This window comes from Manis javanica, chromosome 13, assembly GCF_040802235.1.
Source record: "Manis javanica isolate MJ-LG chromosome 13, MJ_LKY, whole genome shotgun sequence".
Classification (NCBI taxonomy): Eukaryota; Metazoa; Chordata; class Mammalia; order Pholidota; family Manidae; genus Manis; species Manis javanica.
Genome location: NC_133168.1, coordinates 23,483,910 through 23,501,626, shown reverse-complemented (window position 1 = coordinate 23,501,626; position 17,717 = coordinate 23,483,910). Strand labels below are relative to the sequence as shown.

Genomic DNA, 17,717 nt, shown 5'->3' with positions numbered 1-17,717 from the left:
TCACTTCTTTCAGAATAAGTGGATGGTGGGAAGTATTGCTGGCACTGGATGCTGCTATTGTAATGCCAGTGAATAAGCAATTCTGATGCCACCACAGGAGCTCCTGGTTACATAAAGCAAATCCAGTAACTCTGAGAATGATAGCAAACCCACGGGAGCAAATGTTCATATGGCAACAGTTTCTAGGTGTTATATAAAAATACATTATTGCCTCAAGCACAAAACATTTGTTAAATGAAATAATTCTATATTCAGTGCTACTACAATAAAGACACTATCACTCATAAGTTGAACATCGTTTTAATTTCTCATTCCCATGGACCACCTACAGAGGGGACTTGGCCCAGGGGCACCGGGGCCGCACTGCAGCTCGGGAGAAAGGTGGTGTTTCGACAGTTTCTGCTGAGCTGCCTCCGCTGGCTACACGCCTCTGGCCAAACAAGTTGTTCAGAAATAGTTATTGCATTTTCTTCAGAAGTGAGGGAGTGTTTTCCTACAGTACCATTAACTGAAATATTTGTCAGCAAAACCATTGTAATAAATAATACCTCAAGAAGCCATGCTCACTCTTACCTAGATTTTTTCACATTGAGAAACATGGATGTTGAAGAAAACAATATACTTGGAATATCAGTACAATGAGAAATCCCAGAAGGGGACCCACAGCCACAAGGGGAACAAAATAGTTTTTCATAGCAAAAGAAAGTTTCCTATCATTTAAACATATTTATTTCAGTGATTATTTTTAAATTCCTACTCTAGCTGTAAATATTAACTCTTCTAACAGAGATGTAACTGAGATACCTGCCAGATAAAGTGCTTTCTGACCCAGTGTCGAGGAGGGACTAGCTTGTGAGGATGTGGCTGTGGACCCCACTAGTTCACAGCAGAAAGGTACCATGAGCACATCACTCAGACAGCAGTGAGATGCTATAGTGAGTGGTCCTGGGGCCAGAACTGTTCAGGGGCAGGAGGGAAAAATTCTGTCAAGTAGCAAGAATAGCACAGGGTGATCTACTACACTTTTTAGGGAAACAATGGAGGAGGAGCCCTTTAAAGTGGTCTTGGCCAATTTTGGAACCAAAAACGGTCCCAAATTTGACTTCAAAGTAAAGGCTACCACGACAGCACTAGAAACTAAATCTGGCAAAGAAACAAAATCTTCTGTACATTGGTGGGGGCATTATAAAATGGTAGACATTTCGGAAAACAATATTTAGTAGTTTCTTTGAAAACTGAACATGTAATTACTTTAAGACACAGAAATTTTAGTTTTGGATATTTATCCCAGAGAAATGAAAACTTCATGTTCACACAAAAACCTGAACATGAATGTTTACAGCAGCATAACATCACCATCATAAACTGGAATCAGCCCAGATTGTCAGACAAACTGGTACATTTACACCATGGAATAAAAGCAGTACCAAGCAGTGGAGTACTGATACATGCAACAACTTGGAAGAATGTCCAGGGAATTATGCTGAGTTTAAAAAAACCAATTTCAAAATATATATACTACAGAATTCCATTTATATAACATTTTTGAAATAAAATTTTACAGAGTACAAGTGGTTGCTGGGGTTGGGATGGCAGGGAGGGGGACTGTGATTATAAAAGGGCAACAGGAGGGACCCTTGTGTCAATGGACCTCTGCAGCATTGTGACTGTGGTGGCGGACAGACAGACACAGGCGATAAAGTGGGAGCGCCATACATGCGAGCACACATGCGCGAATGAGCAGAGGCAAGACTGGGGAAGGCTGAGTATGGTGAGCGGAGCTGGGCTGCGGGCCCCACCGGCCCTGCCAGCGGTAGGATGCTCTGTAAAGCGTTACCACTGTGGGAAACCGGGCAAAACGTACTTTAGATTATTTCTTACAACCACAAGTGAATTACACCTATTTCAATGAAAAATTCAACTAAAAATAATGCTATAATACTTGGCAAATGATCTTGACTAGCTTACTTCAACCTGGTTACCTCTACATGTAACTTTGAGATGCATTATTCAGACTTGCTCACATTGATGCTCTGGTCAATACATCACTGAGAGCCTGTTCTCCTCCATGAAGTGACCTGAGTAAGCCAGTAAGTTAAGTTTGGCACAAGTCTTTAAGCAGATGGTTATAGTGAGACAGAACACCATTATATTCTAAACGCGTTGTGCTGACAGCGTAGCACTAAATACTCAGGTTACACACAGTATCACCTTAAAGCTTAGGTTATATATGAAGGACTTATTTTAAATAGCCCACTAAGCACACTTTTTTGTTTTTGTATTGCCCTAGAGTAAATAATGAGGAAAGATTCTGGCATTTTTAAAGACCAAAAATGCTACAGCAAATTTTCCAGACAAATAATAGGCACTCAAATAAATGTTTTTTTTTCAGACTGAACACATTAGACTAAAAGCCTAATTTTAATCTTATAAGAACATTGCCTTACAAAAGATTTGGGGAAGCAGGAAAAAAGAAAAAGGAAACATATGCTATAATGCCCTAACATAATTATCATGGAAGTCTATTTCCATATAGTTTTAAGATGTATTTTTTTCAGGCTGATTATCATATATGCATATTTTTAATACCATAAAGATTTTTATATGCTGCTCAGAAAGTTTTTATTCTTATTTTAATAGCTGCAAAAGTCCATCATAACTTAATCCATTACAAACCTAAATTGTTCTCAGGTTTGGTAACATCATAAGCAATATTGAAATAATTATGGTCATGTTTATAGATTTTCTTCCATATTTCTGAATATTCCCTTAAGATACAATCCCAGGAATGGGACGGCTAGATTGAGAAGTATGAATATTACTATATAAATTGATGCATACTTTTTTCAATGAGTTGTACCAATCGGCAATGCCACCAGCATTGTCTTTTTTAAATTAGTGCTAATAAAAGGAAAATGACATCTCAGTGCCTTTTTAATTTATTTAATTGCTATGAGTTTGAACATTCTCCCAAATGTTTGTTTAATAATTGTTTTTCTTATGAATTGGTTAATTGTAAACTCACATCCTTTTTCTTACCTGCCAACAGGTTAATAGTTTGTATAAGCTTTTAGTAAATGCTAATACGATTTTCATGCAGTGAAAAAATTAAGTGCAAGGCATGGTCTCATCCAAAAATCCTTACAAATCTACTTGAATTAAATATCTAATTTAATTGTCTCTAAATTAAAAACGAGGAACCAAAGTTCAGAGAAGTTAAGCAACTTCTGCTCACAGTAAGCTAGTAACAGGGCTGGGTTTTGCAATCAGTTTTCATTTCTGAGCTTAGTATTCATTCCATCCTAAAAAGCTCCTTCTGTCTAATTATGGTAAGAGATAATTGCTATAGTAACTGCAGTTGAAGGAAGAATCCATAATTTCCAATTTTAAGTCAGATTTAGCAGCAGTTGGAATGATGCAGGCACTCTGTTTTTTTAAGAAAGTAGACTACTTCTTTTGGATTAGAAGGAAGAGAAAGAGGGGAAAATTCAAATTAAAGCCCTTCTTGTAAAGAGAAAATTCTTTGAAGAGAATTATTCTTCAAAGAAGAGATGAGAAAGCTTCTAGCAAGTGAGAAGAGCCTACAGATAGATGAGAAATCAGCATGAAATCTCAGGAAGGAATTTTTGTCTCTAAGTTAGAGGAGAATGAGGCATAGTTTAGTCAGTTCAGTAAAAAATATAACTTGGAAAAATCAAATAACAGTTAAGGACAGGCAAGAAAGGGGTCATTTACTATTTTCTTTAGCTATTTACTACTTAGGCTTGACTCTGAAATACAATATTTAAAAACATGCAAATCTTTAAAAAGGAAACATGCAAATATATCCATTGTTAGATAAACATCATGTATTTCTTAAGCCTGTTATTTGGAGTTGTTGGAAATAAACAGGGATCATAAAACTCTAAATCATTTTAAAGGAGGGGTAGTGAATGGCACATGAGGATTTTAGAACTAGAAAATGAAATAAAAGTAAATGCACTGACAGAAGACAATGCAATGTGGTGTTTTAACCACGAGTCTCAGCCTTTTTACTTTAGGCCATGTGGAAAGCAAAGGGGGGGCTCTTTTATGCACATCTCCTCATGGAGCTTCTCCAAGAACGGCTTTGGGACTAGAGAAAGGCATGTAGTAATCAAGGTTCAAAGTGGAAAGTTTTACACCCAACATCTAAGCTCCAGGAGGAGCTAGAAGAATCAGGTCAGTACCAGAAAGGTGCAGAAAGGGGAACTCTCCTTGATATGGGAAGACTGGAAAGTTGGAGACAGAGCCTATTAAACAGAGAGAAGTAAAAACAGATTAGCATTAGAAGGCACACATCAGAGGCTGTGGGAAAGTAGAGATTTGGGCTCCAGACTGAAGGGAAGCTGAGACTGAATCCCCTCAACACCTATGAGCCGACCGACCACTCAGAGCCTCAGCTACTTCTGGGTCTGCCCGTCTACGGTTAAGGGTTCAGTATGATAAGGGACATAAATGGCTTGGCAAAACTTGGAACGGACCAGGCCCTCAATAAGTGGAAAAACTTGTTGTTATTATTATTTTTATTATTACAATACCTAAATGTTTTATGTATTTTAGATTTTGCTACAGATGCATCTTTTTCTCTGCTGTTCATGAATGAATTTTTGTTTAATTATTTAAATAAAGCACAAATGGCTGATTGTAGATAAAAAATATCCAAGGCTTAATTAAATAAGGCTTTATTTTGTTTACACTACCTAAGTAACAATAACATCTACCAGTGACAGGTACTAAAATTGCAGACATGGTATCTGAAGAAAACACTGCAAACCTATAATGTTGCAAATATAAGAATGGAGATGGCTTAATGTAAAATATCACCTGCTCCATGAAAAATTACTTGGAGCCCAGAGGCCTCTTATAACTTTATGTCGGGGGTCTCCAAAAGGGGTGTAACAGGTAGCACTCCTAGAGGTCAACCAGCACATTCTTGGTTACTGACGTAATCTACTCTGAATCTGTGTTCACTGATTACACAATGGGTCTTTACTACATGAAATTATTTGACTGAATTTACAATAATTAGGCTCTTATCAAATATACCCAACTTATATCACAACATTAACCAGAAAGAAGAATCTGACTGATTATTCATGAAGACACTGTAAAACAGTGGGAATGAGTGGATAGATGTACATAAGGCCATAATCACTCAATCATTCGTGTATTACAATTTGGAATGGACTTTTCTGGCTATTAAGGCATCACGTATTTGGAAATGACCAAAGCTCAACTGCTTTGTTAGGAAATACTTTAAAGTCAGTTCACTGTCATAAAATGCTAGCCTCTAACTCAGAATGAGACCTGGGTCTTGCCTTCTTTCCACAGAAATGCAAGTTCTATGAGTTGCTGCAACTGAATAATTTGCATACTTCAATGCAAGTTAGAGCTGACAAAATATATAGACAGCTGTAAGAGAAAATGTGGCTGAAGGGAACAGCTGAGGGAGAAAGAACATATGCATTTTCTAGAGGCCACATGGTCAGATGGCCCAGCCTTCATGCCTTAGTCTCATCATCTGTGAAACAGGGCTTCCCCATCCCCGGGTCAGTCTAGGGCTGCACCAGGCTCTGCAGTGCTTGTGACCAGCCCCAACAGGCAAACGCTGCCCACATGGGGGTCCAGGAAAGTTTAGTCTTTAAAAGCTCTCCCCTGGATACCTGGAAATCATGGCTGTTAAGCTGCAAAATTAACATTACATATTTAGGGGTTCTTTATAGCAAGATGAGAAATAATTTCCTCAGGATTAGAGGTGTTTTGAGAGGAGACAGAAAGATAAATTTTGATGAGATGAGAGTAAATACCACAACTTGTCCAAGTCATAAAGCCATGAGAAAAAATACACTATGTTTTGGCAGGGAGTAGAGAAATTATTTAAACTCATAGATTGTTTTATGTGTCTTTAGCACAATTAAATTGCCAACATGCTATGAGTATAAACAAGAATTCTATTAAGTCAGCTGTGCTCTCAGAACTATTCCATTTGGCATACTTAAAGATAAGGCTTATAAACATTTTTGAAAAATGTTTTGTTTTTTACTGATTTGGGGGTAAAAAACTTCTTTGAGGTCTTCATCTTTCTAGGCTGTGAGAAATAAGTGGGCTCAGAAAAGGGGTCCTATTCTCTCCTTTTTTCCCCTTTGCTTTTTATGTTTTGAAGAAATCAGATCCTTTGCTCTGTCAAGTTTTCTGCAGACTGGAATATGGTAACTCTTTTTGTTTGTGTTTTTAGTGTCATTATAAACTCATGGATTTATAATATATTTGACATGCTTTAATCTAATGCAGTCATTATTTTTATTGATGCTCAAGTTGTCCCACCTTGTCACTGGAAACTTCTTCAACTTGGAGTCTAAGCCCTGCTGCTGTGATCCTAGGAGTTTGCAACAGTTTTTGTTTGTTCATTTGTTTTTTGCTTCAGTTAGGACAGGACTCTGCCTCATCTTACACGTTTCTTATCCTAGACATGGAATCAGCCATTTTTCCAAAGACCTGGTTCCCTTAGTGGGAAACGGTACTTAGAGATCACGATGTACCCTGGACATGTCACTCCACGCATGCACACACACAAGCCACGCCCCTTCGGGGGCCACCACCTCTCTTGTCAAAGTGCCCTGAGAAAACACCCTCTTTCCTGGGCCCTCGTGTCCCTTCAGAAGCCAGATCCTGAATTACTCAGATTCAGAGAGGAATCTTTTTGTCTGGTTAGCTCAAGAGGACAGGCTAGGAAAATACTACTTTAGCAACAAATTATTTTGTGGGACAGAAACTAAGAACAAAGAAAACCCCGGAGACCTCTTTCCACTGCAAGTGAAAGGAAATGGCTACGTTCTGTTACCAGAACTCAGATGGAAAAAGGAGTCTTTGTTGAAAGAAAACAATTTTTTTGACTGGGTAAAGACATTGCTGTCTGAGTAAAAGAAAAATGCTCCCAGAAAACAACTCACCAAGAACTCCCTTGGATATGGAATTCTGAAGGTGACTCACTCGCTGCCTGTGTGGGGACAGGTCCCTGCTGTAGATTTGTTTGCTGAGTAGCATCAGGATGAGGTAGGACCAGCCGCTGTGTGGAGGCTGCGGGAACTGGAAAACTCCCCAAAGAAAACAAAAGTAGGTTGTATATGTCTCTGACTAACCAGGAGTATTTCTGACCTCACTGAAGGAAAATACTCTCACACCTCACAGTATGTTTGGAAACAAATAAGAAAACAAAAACAGAAGGGTATTTTTCACAGTATTTATAATTTAGGCCAAATTTATTCAGATGACAAAAGGTTTCTCAGTCCCTGAGGTTTCTCAGTGGCAGGTTCCTTTAAAATTTTTAGGGGATAGGAAAACAGGTATGGGGACTCCTACAAATAACCATAGAAGACTTAGGTTCTTCAAAATAGAAGATAAATAACCAAAAAGCACCTGAACAGGTGCTCAATATCCTTGGTCATCAAATAGCTAAAATTAAAAAGATTGACAACACCAACTGTCATTGGTGATGATATGGCATAAGTGCACCTCTCATACCTCATTGCTGGTTGTGTAAAATGGCACAACCACTTTGCAGAAGTGTTTGGAGGTTTATTAGAAATTAAATATACATGTACCCTACAACCCAGGAATTCCATTCCTAGATATTTACTGAGAGAAATGAAAATATATCCACAAAAAGACCTTACCAGAATATTTACAGCAGCCTTATTCAAAATAGCCCCAAGCTGGAACAACCTAAGTGTCTATCAACACAGAATATATTAACAAATGGTGGCATATTCATAAAATGGAACACTATTATGTAATAAAAAAGAATAAACTACTGATGAATGCAATAACATGTATAAATTATAAAAATATTATTAAATGAAAGAAACTGGACAAAAAATGTATACACTGAATGATTCAATTTATGCAAAGTCCAAATTCAGTTGATCCTTGAACATGGGGATTGGGTCCTGACATCCCCACAGTTTGAAAATCCATGTATAACTTTTTGATCCCCCAAAAACTTAACTACTAACAGCCTACTATTGACTAGAAGCCTTACTGAAACATACACAACTGATTAACACATAATTTATATGTTAATTGTATTATACACTGTACTCTTACTATGAAGTAAGCTAGAGAAAAGCAAACATTTTTAAAAATTGTTGCAAATCTCCAAAAAATTTTACAATGTTTATTGAAAAAAACCTGCATAGAAGTGGACTTGTGCAGTTCAGGCCCACATTGTTCAGGGTCAACCATATAGCCAAAAGGAATCTATAATGACAGAAATCAGCGACAGTGGTTTGGGGTAGAAGGAGGATTAACAAAGGTCCCAAAGGGAACCTTCTGGAGGAATGGATATATCTTCTTTTCGGATGGTAGTTACATGGCTGTTTATCAGTGGGTCTCAGCCAAGGATGATTCTGATCCTTGGGGGACATTTGACAAAACCTGGAGACAGCTTCTGATTGTCATGACTAGGGGAATGCACTGGGGGAGGGATGAACAGGACAGATTCCCGCAGCAGAGAATTTCCAGTCCAAGTGTCAGCAGGGCCAAGACTGAGAAACCTCGATTATATATATATATATATATGTATATATATGCCAAAATTCATCAAAGTGAACAATTAAGATCTGCATATTTGCTGAATGTTAATTATTAACAAAAGGAAGAAAGGAAGAGAACTAGGTCCCCCCCACCCCAATGTGTAGGTGAAGAAGACTGGGGGGAAAACATCATATTTCAATCCTATGAGTTCACCTGCTTGATAAATGCATTTGATACCCAAACTGCACCCAATTAATGTTTACTGAACTAAAAAATATTGGGGGAATTTGCAGTTTTTGGTTCTACATGTAAGGAACTCGGAAATTGCCACAGTATCCTAACAAGTAAAAAGCTGACAGACTAGTGTCAACAGCAGTTCTTGGATCAATGAGAGAGAGGACACAGGGCAAAGCATCACCCCAGGAAGGGAGGGACAGGAGGGACAGGAGGATACAGAGAGCTGTGTTTGCAGAGCAGAAACTGCCTAGGGCCCGAGCCAGGGCAGGGAGACCTGAACTGGTGCCTGATGACCTGCTGGAAGCTCAGCACGACGGATCTGGGAGGGAACAACCCCACAGTTCCATCGTAGTGGCTCCCATGCTTTTGTGAGGTTTACTTGCAGGAGCTCTACCCGGTTCGCACAGTAAAGGTTGAAGGAAAATCCGCTCCTGCTTTCAGCAGGGAAGGGAAAAGGAACCATTGTGAAATACGCACCAAGCTCTCTGTTTTTCTTAACAAGGTCTGCCCTCAGGGGATCTACTTAACCAGAGCCTGATCTGCTGGGGTAATATCAGAGCCTAAGCAAGCAGAGGGAAGGGAAATTCCCATCTGCAGCACACTCTAGCCCTGCTGTCCTACCCCAAGAGAGGGGAAAAACTGAAAAACACTTGTAAAGTTCACAGCCCAGAGAAACAGGCTCACTGAACAACTGAGACCTCATGATAGGACAACAGATGCTTCCCCTCCCACCACACTTCACCATTCACCACTACATTGCTAAAGGCCTAATCACAGCAGTTCCTTTTGCCCAGTATATCATGCCTGGCTATTGAGAAAATATTACAAGGCATACCAAAAGTCAAAAACACAATTTGAAGAGCCACAGCAGGCATCAGACCAGACATGGTAGGAATGTTGGAAACATTAGGACTGAGAATTCAAAATGACTATGATTTATATGCTAAGACTCTAATGGGTAAAGTAGATGGATGAATAATGTAAGTAGATACATGAGATTCCTAAGAACCAGAATAAAATGCTATGGATCAAAGAACTGTACCAGAAATGAAGAATGCCTCTGACGGACTTTGAGTAGACTAGACCCAGCTAAGGAAAGAAAATCTAAGCTAGAGGAGGACGGATCAATAGAATCACTGAAAACCGAAAAGCAAAGAGAACATTGATAGAAATAAATAGAACGGAATGCCAAGTACTGTGGGACAACTATAAAAGATGTAAATAGGTGTCATGGGAATATCAGAAAGAGGAGAAAGAGGGAACGCAACAGAAGAAATACTTGAAACAATAATTACTGAGAATTTTCCCCAAATTAATGTCAGACAGCAAACCACTGATACAGAAAGCTCAAAATATGAAGCAGGATGAATGCCAAAAAACCCCACCCCTTACACGTAGGTGTATCATTTTCAAACTATAGAATATCAAAGATAAAGAAAAGATCCAGAAAGAAGTCAGAGGAAAAAAACACCCTACCTGTAGAGGAACAAAGACAAGAATTAGATTCAACATCTTCCCAGAAACCATGCAAGTAAGAAGAGAGAATGAAGTGAAATATTTAGTATCAAGAGAAAAGAATCAACCAACCTAGAATTCTGTACCCTGCAAAATAATCCTTCAAAAGTGAAGTAGAGATAAAGATGTTTTCAGACAAGAATTGAGGAAATTGTTGCCAGTAAACCTGCCTTGCAAGAAATGTCAAAAGAAGTTCTTTAGAGAGAAGGAAAATGATAAAGGTGAGAAACTCAAATCTACATAAAGGAAGGAAGAACACTGAAAAAGGAATAAGGTAAAATAAAATTTTTTCTTTTTCTTAACTGGTCTAGTAGATACCAGTTTGGTCAAAATAATAATAGCAACAATGCATTTGATTATGTATGGTTTTTATATATGCATATATATATATATGCATACATACTTAAAATGCTCATATATAAGTGAAACAAATGATAGCTATGATACAAAGGGCAGGAGGAGGGAATTAGGATTTTTTTATTATAAAGTACTCAACACTAGTTGTGAAGTGGTATAATATTAATTTGAAAGTGGACTTGGGTTTACTTGTAAGTGCATAGTGAAAATTCAAGGTCAACCACTGAAAAAGGTAGAAAAAAAAGCATAACTGCTATGCTAAGGAGGGAAAATAGCATCCTATAAAATACTCAGTTAAAACTACAAAAGACAGAAAGTGGAAGACAAAAACAAGATAAAGGCAACAAATACAAAACTAACAAATACGGTAGGCATTAGATAAAGTGGATAATTCTCCAAGAAAACCTAACAATCCTTAATGTGCATGTGCCTGGTAACAGAGCATCCACTATGTGAGGCAAAAACTAAGAAATGCAAGGAGAGAGAGATGAATTCCCTATCAGCACTGGAAACTTCAACACCCTCTATCATAGATGGCTAGATCTGGCAGGCAGAAAATCATTAGAGGCAAAGCAAAATGCATAAAGAACTACAAATCAGTAAGAAAAAGACAGGAAACCTGATTTTAAAAATGAGAGTAAGACTTGAGCAGGCACTTCACAAAAAAAGGAGGCCCACAGGCCTTGCAAAGGTGCTTAACTTCATCAATTAGGAGAGGAACCAAATTAAAACCACAATGAGTTATCACCACACTTACCAGACTAGTTAAATGAAGTAGACAGAACACGCCCAATGCTGTTGAGGATCTGGAGAAACCAGAATTCATATACCCCTGGTGGGGGTTTAAGTTAGTACAAATACTTTGGAAAACTATTTGGCAGTATCTTCTAAAGCTGAAAATCCATGATTCTCCTCCTAGGTAAATATCCACCAAAAGTGAGAACACACGGGCACCGAAAGATCATAGAGGGCTGTTCTCAGCAGTACTACTTGCAATAGCTCCAAACCAGAAACAGTCCAAATGCCCATCCATAGAAGAATGGATAAAGTGAGATATATTCATAAATGGATATACTATACAGCAATGAGAACAAAAGAACTACTGCTACATGCAGTTGTAATGTTGAAAAGCCCAAAAGGTTACATCCTGTACAATTCCACTTCCAGGATATTTAAGAATAGGCAAAAATCAACAACAATGACAGAAGTCAGGGTGGAGATAGCCCTTTGGAGGAAGGAGTGCACACTACATTTATATTTCCTGATCTACAAGCTGGTTAAATAGGTGGACCCACTTCTTAATAATTTACTGATGAAGACTTATGTACTTTCCTGTATATGCATTATACTTCAATGAAAACTTGACAATAAAATGTCAAATAAATATAAGGGGAAAGATGGATGGGGTGTGGGAAATCATCTGAATGATTCTTCTTCCAAACACCCTTCCCAGCTCCCCTTTGTCCACTTGTATAACTCACACCTGGACTACTCCAAACTTTCTGAAGGAATTAATTTTTGGCCTCAGGGAAATCTTGACACAGACAGTGCACAGTCCTGGGATATTAAGCAGCGTGGGAGTGGAGCAGAGCCTGGCACAGGCTGAAGGTGAGTCAGCCCAGGTCTCCCAGTAAGGCTCAGTGCTCACTCACCCAGCCCTGGGATGCTACGCCCTTCCCGGCCCTTGGCTCCAGCTCAACCAATCACAGAGGTTGCGGCAGCCAGGCCGGGTGAGGACTTCCAAAGGGTCTTCCCTTTGTCCCACAGAACCCAGCAACAAGCTGGTAACTGATTCCTACTGTTCTCTCTGAATTTCAGAGAAAACTTCTGGTACACAGTAAAAAGGTATTCTTGCATGGAAAGAAAAATGGATCCAAAAATGCAACGCTGTGAACTAGTTTATGGTACAGGCACTACTAACTCTGACGTGTGCAGAAAACAAGTATCTCATGACTCAAGTTACTTAAGTTCAATTTCATAAACATTTTTTCCCTTGGGGGAATCTGAACTGTATAATATTAGCCTCCCTGCCAGTGACTTTCTGGCCGTCCCTAATGCTTACAGTGGTACCCAGAACACATTCTCTGCTAAGCCTGGAGGCAGCCCTGAGTCAGCCTTTCCCATTACCTGTACAACTAAGCCATTCAAGAGAAATGCCTCTGGAAGAGATGCTGCACAGCTCCGTCAATATTCTGGCCTTCTCTCCTACAAAAATTATTTGCTGGGGGTAACATTGCAAGATGCCAAGAATTAGATTGGATGAAAGCAATTTTCATGTTGAAAACAACAACTTAAAGATGACCTCAATCATCAAGTGACTTAAAATGTGGAAATTAGGCAGGTGGTGACACTGACAATGTGAAGATAGTTCAGTGTTATTCTGAGCACCGAGGTAGAGTTTGGATCTTAACAATGACCACGGCACACCAATATTTCAAGTGCCTGCTTTCCGTGCATATTTTCTGTCATCCTAGTCTGTTTAACTCATAAAATTTAATCCCAGATCACCTATAATTAGAGAGTGGTGATGCATTCTTAGAAGACAAATATAGACACAATCTGAAAATAATGTTTATCCTCACAAGGCCACCTACACCAAGACACTTGGGAACAGTTCACTATTGCCATAATGTTATAGAAGGATGGCAAAATCATTTTTCTTATCTGCAGAAGTAGGTCACAGCAAGAACATTTGGCAAAAATGCCCAGAGTGGACATGAATGGGTTTGTGCCACAATCTTTTCATTTTTTTCACCTCAATGCCAGACTCGATCACTGGTTCACTCTGTACTTACTAATCATCTTCCTACATGATAACAAGACCAGAATGAGGCTTCAAAATGCATATTTGGGGACACAGCAAAAAGCTCTATTACCAGAATACTGTTTTTACACTGACTAAAAGGAGCTCGAACATTTGAGGTGACCACTGGTTGTCACTGTTGTGCTCTACTTCCAATGACATGAAAATAAAATCTATCATCATAAATTAGCACACTTATCAGGAGTCTGAACTAGGCAACATACAGCACTGAGACTAAAGGTCATAGCACTTCCCACAGCAACCTTTCAGACTCTGCATATGGCTCACAGGTGGGACAGCATTTTATTTCTGTCAAGACTTCTATGTAAACTCAACAGTCAGACCTTGCACAAACAATATGAGTCATGCACATTTCACTAGTGCTGCTACCTTCTAAATAATGAATGAAGGTCGAAAACGGATCTGTGGTAGCAGGAAGAGGACCATAAAATTCACACTGAGAATTTTGTAATGCCAGAAAATGCCATCATGGGGTGCTGAAACCCACCTCACTGAAAGCTTTGTGCTGTCACTGGCCAGAAAGGCCCCACCTGCTTCCTGTGCCAACAGCGTTCTCCACTTCATGTGGCATCAGGCCCTCGGCTTCACGGGCTCCCTGCCTGGGCTCTCTTCCTGGGGAAGACACAAAACTGTCTCCAGGAAGCCAAGCTTTGCTCCTAACTGTGTGCTCTTACTGACTTCCATTTTTAAAAAACATTTGCTCTGACGTTCTGGTAAAGGCTAGAATGCACACATTGGCTCCAACTCCGAGTTACTCACTTGGTGCGGTCCTTCCTCCCTCCCCGAGATGTACTAAAAAGCTTTCCTCCATCGCTTTTCCCCCTTACTTTCTTTTTGCTTAGAGCAATCCTATCTCATTTTTCACAGAATATGATTTTCTGTGTCCACTTTATCATTTTTACTCCTCTTAGTGTCATTAATGACCTTCGAGCTTAGTCAGTTATTCCATGCTTTTCCCTTCCAAATTCACCCTTATTTTTTTCATTTTAGAACCGAAGGACAGTTGTACAGTGAGTAAGTCATAAAGCTGTCCCAGTTCCCCTAGGGACAATCTTCTTCCTTGAGCTATTAAGTTGGAAAATGGTTTTTTAGAAAACATCAAGGTTTTGTCATAGAGCAAATGGAATCATTATGATGTAAAATCAGTTCTTTTTCCTATGAAAATGCCGTAATACTTTACTTGTAACTGCACAAAGGGACTTAGGAAATGGAACATAAAAATCTTATCAGGGGCTTTAAAGAGTTATGTGCAAAGTTTTATGATATTTTCTTCCTGGAATGTAGACAATAAAGCCATACTGGTGTGGAATGCTGTAGTTTTGCTTTCTGGATTCACTATTGCAAAATCAGTTCATTTAAACTCTGGAGAATTACCTGTTTTCCATTCATGCATGTATCTGTGTAGCCATCCATTCAACACATGCACTGGGTTCCTCCAATTTGTCAGGCAGAGGGGTGAATTAAATCAAAACCGAAAAAACAAAACAACAATCTTTTTTTATCCTGAGAAACATGTCAATGGTTATCCTTTATTCTAGGTATGCCACTTAATCTACAAATGCCTCATAAATTGCATTTACCCGCAGAAAATGAGGAGCAGCATAGTAATAAACTCACCTGCAGGCAGACTGACTACGCAGATAGGATTTTGCAGAACTTTGTAAAACCTCTGATTGCTTCACTACTGATTAACTGGCAGCACAGCAGGCATGTACCAGCTTGGCGGGAAGGGTCTGGGCTTGGATTCTTGCTCTGACTTCAACTCAGCCTCATGAGCATTGGTTTCCTAATGTAAAGAACATAACTAGCTGCACTCAAAGGATGGTAATAATGACTAAATGAGATAAAATCCACAAAACATCTGTTACTGTGCCTGTTGCAAAACTGATGCTCAAAAATTGTAATTTTAGCAGAATCATTGTCATAACTGGGGTCTACAGCTTAGAGAAATGTTTGCTCCAAACCAAGGAATTCTGTTTTTTCTCAGAATAGAAATGATAGGTTTAATTTCAAGGAGCCCTACATTGAAAATTAGTGTACTCCCTGTCCTAGCCCTAACCCCCTTCTCCCTCAAGTCGTGCTCCTACTTCCTTCACCCAGGTACCCCTCTTATTGTCTCCATAACCCATCTATATCAGGACCCCATTCACTGACGCCTGCCTGTTGTCCTCTGTCTAACCCGAACTTTGAGATGGCTTAACTCAAGGAAGTAGTTAACCACTTTTAATGAGTCAAAGAAAGGGAAGGAGATAAATGAACTTTCTTTTTGGATGGGGATATAGATGATGACAATGTGAGGAAGAGAATAAGGACGTAGGGACAGTTGGATCAAAACAGAAAAGAGGGGGACACAATGACCCGAGAGGGGTGCATAATGACCCAAGTTCAACATAACAGAAACTGGTACTCAGTCATAGAGAGGTCTACTGATTGCATGTGTTCACCTCAATTTGATTCACACAATTACCGAACTCTAGAGCTGGAAGAGAGCTAAAAAACAAGACCATCAAATTCCATCTTTGCAGAGACAGAACTGAGGCCCAAAGAAGTCTTGCTGGAGCAGCCCAGCTAACTGCGGACTTACAGCTAGAATCCAGGTTTCCAACATTTTCACTCCAAAACTAATTTTAAATGAATAGGTGGTTGATATTATCATATTCTTCTTTGTTAGCTTTTTCTCAGGGGGATGGTGGTGGTGAAAAAGACTAGGGTGAAAACTGACTTTTAAAAGAGTTTGGACCTAGGGGATTATTTTATATGCCTGGTGGGGGTGGTTATACACAAATGCCCTGAAAATGAATGCAAAATTTTAAAATTTTAAGTGGAAATGCATTTTTCTAGGAGTAGGGCCCCAAGCTTTAACAGACTCTCAAAGGTGTCAGTGGGAAAAACGAAGCTAAGCGCAATGGACTAGACAGAGACAAGAGTGAGGAGACTCGTGCTTTCCAAGCCACCGCAGGCTGGGACGCTCCTGGGCAGACAGGGAGCAGGTGCGGCAGGGAGCAGCCGGGCGGCAGAGCAGACACCCTGGGCCTGCCTCCACGCCCAGCAGGGCGGCTTTATTTTCTCCCTGCTTTCTAAATTAGTGTTCTGCTCAATTTGCCAAGGGAAGCCTTCTGCTAGTAGCAGGGGGCCTGAAAACCACTGTCAGTCCACATCCTGTAAAATCTCAACAAAGGTGTGAACCCCCATGCCCATTAAAAAAAAAAAAAAAATATATATATATATATATATATATATATATATATATATATATACATATTATCTGCCAAGAGCCCTTTCTCCTGGCTGTATTGCTGCTCTATACTTTTCTGTTTAACAATCAAGATATTCTTGCCCTCCCAACTCTTCAGGAATGCCTGTTGGTAACAAGAAAATAAGGAGCAGGAATTCAAAGCAGAAGAACCTGAGCCCGTCCTTGCTCATTCTGAGAAGATAATGGAAGTTGCTTTTTCTTTGCTTCTCATAAGATGATCTTCATCCCAAAGGGCTGCTATAGTTTTATCAGAAACCCTGAGTAGATTGTCTACCTTTTTCTTTTTTCATAACCTAAGAAACACTCTCCCCTCCATTTTTCTCAGGTAATAAACAGTTGAGGGCATTTATTTGGAAAAAATAAGTTTTGAGTTTTACAGAATGTTGGATAACTTGGGATGGGGAAAAATGAGAAATAGCAAAAAGCAATAAAGCATAGAAAGCAATATATTCAGTCATTTTCACCCAAAATTAGAACATCATGGCCCTAAGACACAAGCCTAAATAATGTTGTTTGTGTTGCATTAACCTTAAGCTATAATATGGCAAAAGTAGATTACAAGAGATCACAAAGTTATAACATTAACAGCAGCTAGCAGGAATATTTTGGCAAGCAATCGATCACTCTACAGATGCAGCATAAACATCAGGATCACAATCTGGTCCTGTGTGAGTTTGTACACAACTTGTGTATAAAAATATGACTTCAAAAGTAGGTACCATACTGAAAACTGACCACCCCACAAGACATTTGTATGTTTGAGGTTTGATGGTCCTCTTTTGTTTTTATCCCCTCACTTAACGTGTTTATGAAGGATGGCAGAGCCCAGGGCTGCAGGGGTCAGGAGAGACCGGCAGGTTCAGCTCTACGTCTTCCTGCTCTCCACAAGTATAACCATTCCACTTGTCACCATGGTCCCCTAAAATAGATTTTTAAAGATATTCTCTCATTGTATAGCTGGGTTAATGCCCCAAC

At 39.3% G+C, this 17,717-nt stretch overlaps 1 protein-coding gene across 12 annotated transcripts in view; it reads right to left on the bottom strand.

Moving 5' to 3' along the window:
• The window catches only part of LOC108390166 (E3 ubiquitin-protein ligase E3D), a 247,507-nt gene that overhangs the window by 21,174 nt on the left and 208,616 nt on the right, over positions 1 to 17,717 (bottom strand). For 4 of the 12 annotated variants that reach the window (XR_012124130.1, XR_012124126.1, XR_012124129.1 and 1 more), the window contains 2 exons: positions 15,104 to 15,272; positions 14,861 to 14,919 (listed from right to left, as the gene is read on the bottom strand). The exons of 5 other annotated variants lie outside the window; for them this stretch is intronic. Coding sequence is in view for 1 of the 7 variants with exons in the window: in XM_073219342.1 (XP_073075443.1) it covers positions 14,872 to 14,919 (48 nt within the window). In the remaining 6 variants the exon portion in view is untranslated. Of the gene's footprint in view, positions 1 to 14,860; positions 14,920 to 15,103; positions 15,273 to 16,771; positions 17,662 to 17,717 lie in introns of those variants that run through there. 3 more of the 12 variants (XM_073219342.1, XM_073219339.1, XM_073219340.1) reach the window with 3 other exon arrangements.